The sequence below is a fragment of the Nanorana parkeri genome, unplaced genomic scaffold (genome assembly GCF_000935625.1).
Source record: "Nanorana parkeri isolate BGI_ZX_2015 unplaced genomic scaffold, ASM93562v1 scaffold2206, whole genome shotgun sequence".
Taxonomy (NCBI): domain Eukaryota; kingdom Metazoa; phylum Chordata; class Amphibia; order Anura; family Dicroglossidae; genus Nanorana; species Nanorana parkeri.
Window position 1 is genome coordinate 114,892 of NW_017308474.1, and position 3,732 is coordinate 118,623.

Below are 3,732 nucleotides of genomic sequence, written 5' to 3' on the forward strand. Positions count from 1 at the left end.
ACCGGAACCCCCCCCCCCCCCCCCCCTCCAGTTGTAAGATTTCTCTTAAAGCCGAACTCTGGCCAAACCGCTCAATACACATGTGGGAGCTGTTATACATGCCAGAAGATTTGTTTTTCTGCCCATCCAGTCCTGAGATGTACACAGCTCCTCCACACAGCACAGCCCTGCATGCATGATCATGGAGGAGTGGGACCTGTGTCTCTCAATACAAGTACAAAAATTCGATGTTCTTCCTCCTCCATTGGGGGACACAGGAGGTCTTTAACCTTCGGGACATCTGAAAGCCGTCTGACAGGTGGCAACGGAACCCTAACTGGACCAAGAATAACAAACAGGGGGGGGCTGCCTGCAGCTGGAAGAGCCGCCTGATGGGCATTGGGTCAGAAGTTGGCATCAGATGAGGCCGAGACGTCCACCTGGTAGAACTTGGACAACGTGAACAGAAGACTAGGTGGCCACCTCACAAATCTAGGAACCATTTGTCTGAAGGCCCAAAGGTCAGCTGACAGATCTAGTAACTGAAAAGAGGGAACCCGATCTGTGGGACCATGAAGCCGGATCTGTGGGACCATGAAGCCGGATCTGTGGGACCATGAAGCCGGATCTGTGGGACCATGAAGCCGGATCTGTGGGACCATGAGCTTTGAATGATGGTCTGTCTGGACCACTTAGAGATGGTGGAACAAGGACCTTGAGGACCCTTATGGAGTCCGTCTGGGACTACACAAAGTCTTCTGAAATCAGCATTGGCCGGAAGACTCTCGCAGTCTGAACCACTTCCAGACAATGGGGGGAAATGTTCCCTGTGGTGAACTGGAGGTGCATTGAGGGCCCGGAAGAACAATGTCCTGGGGAAGGTGAAAGGCCGAGACTACCTGAGGCAAGAATGAAGTCGCGAGTCTCAACACCACCATGTCCCTATGTAGAAGAGGTTCCTTGCAGGATAAGGCCACCAGGTCAGAGGTCATGGCTACAAGAACAGCTACCTTGTGGGTGAGAGTGGAGCGAGGAACGTCTCGCAGGGGTTCTAGAGGCAATTTCTAAAGCCGAGGAAACCAAATTCGGATCCCACGGAGTCGCAGGAGAGCTGCAAAGGGGGCTACCATACAAAGGCCTTACTCGGAGAATGAGGGGCCAAACAGAATACAATGGACAGAAACCCGGCCCCTGACAATGCTGAGAGTCGGTCACCGCTCCAGACCCATCTACAGGAAGGAGCGGATTCATCCCATTGGGCGGAAGCCCCGAGACCACACCAGGTGAAGTACGCCTTCCATGTCTGATGGTAGACTACACGACAGACTTCTTCAGCAGCATAGGTTGCAGGTCCTGCCATTTGTGCCCCCCCCCCACCCTTCCGAAACCCTTAAAGCAGCTTCCTTTTCTTCTTCCCCCTCGGCCCGGCCCAGACTCCTGCCAGGAAATGGAGTAAAAGTGAAATTTTGGTGTCTGAAGATTCTAGTTCCGCCTGCTGCCTCTGATCCCGTATAGCTGCCGTCAGGTTCCGGTTTTGGCTCTGCCGTTCTCTGTCAGTGCCGGACGGGGACCTGAAACCAAACTATCGGCCGGAGGAAATAACGTGAGAATATTTATTTTTCTGCAGAACGTCTCCATCGGCATTGTGGGGAAGGAAATGGAGTTCACCATCTATGATGACGACGAAGTGGCGTCCTTCCTGGAAGGGCTGGAGGAGCGACCGCAGCGAAAGGTTGGTGACGGCGCAACAATTATTTCTAGTAGTCATTCGGCAATTCAGACGCTTAGTTTAGTTATTGATGGAGAGGAAAAGGGCTTCTGTCCTCCATCAAGGCTGAGTGATCTCGCCTCTCTTCCTGTCTCACTGACCACACAGGAAGTGAAAAGAAATCACCCCGGTGTGGCCACAGGTGGCAACAAAGAATTGAACCCATGACATGGATAGCAGTGCCGTCCACATGTGTGGGTTGGGTTGGTAACAGAGTTATGTCTCATCACAGCGGTCACATCTCTCCTCCTGGCCAATCGGAGAGCACATAGTCCCCAGGCCCAGTTTCGTGATTGGACAGGAGGAGAGGGGGCGGAGTATTGAACAGATATAACAAAACACTTTCAATGGTATAGTTAACGGACCAAAAGGAACCAAATAAGAGACGTCCATTGTTTGGGTATAGACACCCTTCAAATCCTGAGGGGAACCTAATCTTTCCCGACTCCACAACATAACGTTATAGAATCTATTATACTGTATGAGTGCCGCACATAGCATCCAATCAGGTGATGTCTTTCCTTCCCCCGCGCTGAACTGGAAACAGAAAAGAGATTCTGGTTGGTCTGGATATCACGCGTAGTATTTCCTTTGTGCCCGTACAGGCGGGGGTGGGGAATATTTCCCTATAAGTAGGGAAGCGCTGAAGTTTCGGGCAAAATTCTGATCGCACCAAAATGGCTGAAATTGGCGTTATCGGAGGCGTGACAGAGCCGATCCCGCTGCCGGCACCCAGCGGGGAGGGGAGAAGCTGTTAGGAGGCCGAGCGGGTCGGTGCTGGAGGAGAGCTCGGCTCCTGGGACGGGCATAGCAGTCAGAATGGAGAGCGGAGCACACGGAGCGATTACCGGGTGTAAATAACTGAGGACATAGAAAGCTTACTGTGTTCCCAGTAATGAATGAACAGGAAGTGCTATACATCACTTCCTGTTCATTTATAAATGGGGACATAGTAAAATATTTACTGTCTTCTCACGTCATAAATGAACAGGAAGCAGCTCAGCACAGAGGCTTTCCTGTCCATCCATGACTGGCTGGATAGTGAATATTTACTATCTCCAGATTGTGAATAAACAGGAAGCCTCTGTGCTGAGAACTTCCTTTTCATCGAGTGCCCCGGCTGCAGAAAAAGTGACTCAATGTGCCCTCAATCTTCTTCTTCTTTTTTTTTTTTCTATTTAAAAGGGAAATTGTATTTTTATTTTAGAAATGTTGGTGAAAAAAAATAATTTTCTGTTTCAGTCTAAAAATTAGGGATTCACCGATACTAGTATCGGTGCCGATACCAAGTATTTGGGTGAGTACTCGTACTCACCCAAATGCTCCGATACCTAGCACGAGTACTTCCTGTATCAGGAAGCCGAGCAGCGCGTCATTAAACGCTGCCCGGTTTCCTGATTGGCCAGGAAACGGCTCCATGCTCCCTCACCTGTGATGAGAGAGCATGGAGCCGACCTTCCCGACCAACCAGGAAGCCGGGTAGCGTGCAATGACGCGCTGCCCGGCTTCCCGATTGGTCAGGAAGTTAGCAAATCCGGAAGCCGGGCGCCGTGTAATGACGCAGCGCCCGGCATTCTGATTGGCCGGGAAGGCGGCATCATGCTCCCTCGTCATCTCATGAATCATAATATTAAGAAAGTGACCTTAAAGCATTAGTTTGTATTGCTTTAGAAAAAATGTGACCTGTCCCTTTAAGAAAAAGTATCGGTAATTGGTATCTGCGAGTACTTGATCTAAAGTATCGGTACTGGTACTCGGTTTTAAAAAAGTGGTATCGGTGCATCCCTACTAAAAATGTTATTTTGGTGACTCCCTAATAGGCATCAGTAAAAGAATTTCCTGTTTGTTATGATTGTTCACTTTGGTTGCCTCGTCCTCTCTCCGCAGGTGGCACCCCCCGCAGAGGACGTGGCCGACAAACCCGAGGAGCCGATGGAGCACTAGATTAAGCATTTCTTTATTTTTTTATGTTCAGTTGACAAACA

The 3,732-nt window shown here is 50.1% G+C and overlaps 1 protein-coding gene across 1 annotated transcript in view; it reads left to right on the forward strand.

The window, feature by feature from the left end:
• The window catches only part of PSMA1 (proteasome subunit alpha 1), a gene marked incomplete at its 5' end in the record, with an annotated part of 9,519 nt that extends 5,793 nt beyond the window's left edge, over positions 1-3,726 (forward strand). Inside the window, 2 exons of the mRNA XM_018573016.1 lie at positions 1,607-1,711; positions 3,635-3,726. Coding sequence (XP_018428518.1) covers positions 1,607-1,711; positions 3,635-3,691 — 162 coding nt within the window. The remainder of the gene's footprint in view (positions 1-1,606; positions 1,712-3,634) is intronic.
• Positions 3,727-3,732: the final 6 nt, after the last annotated feature.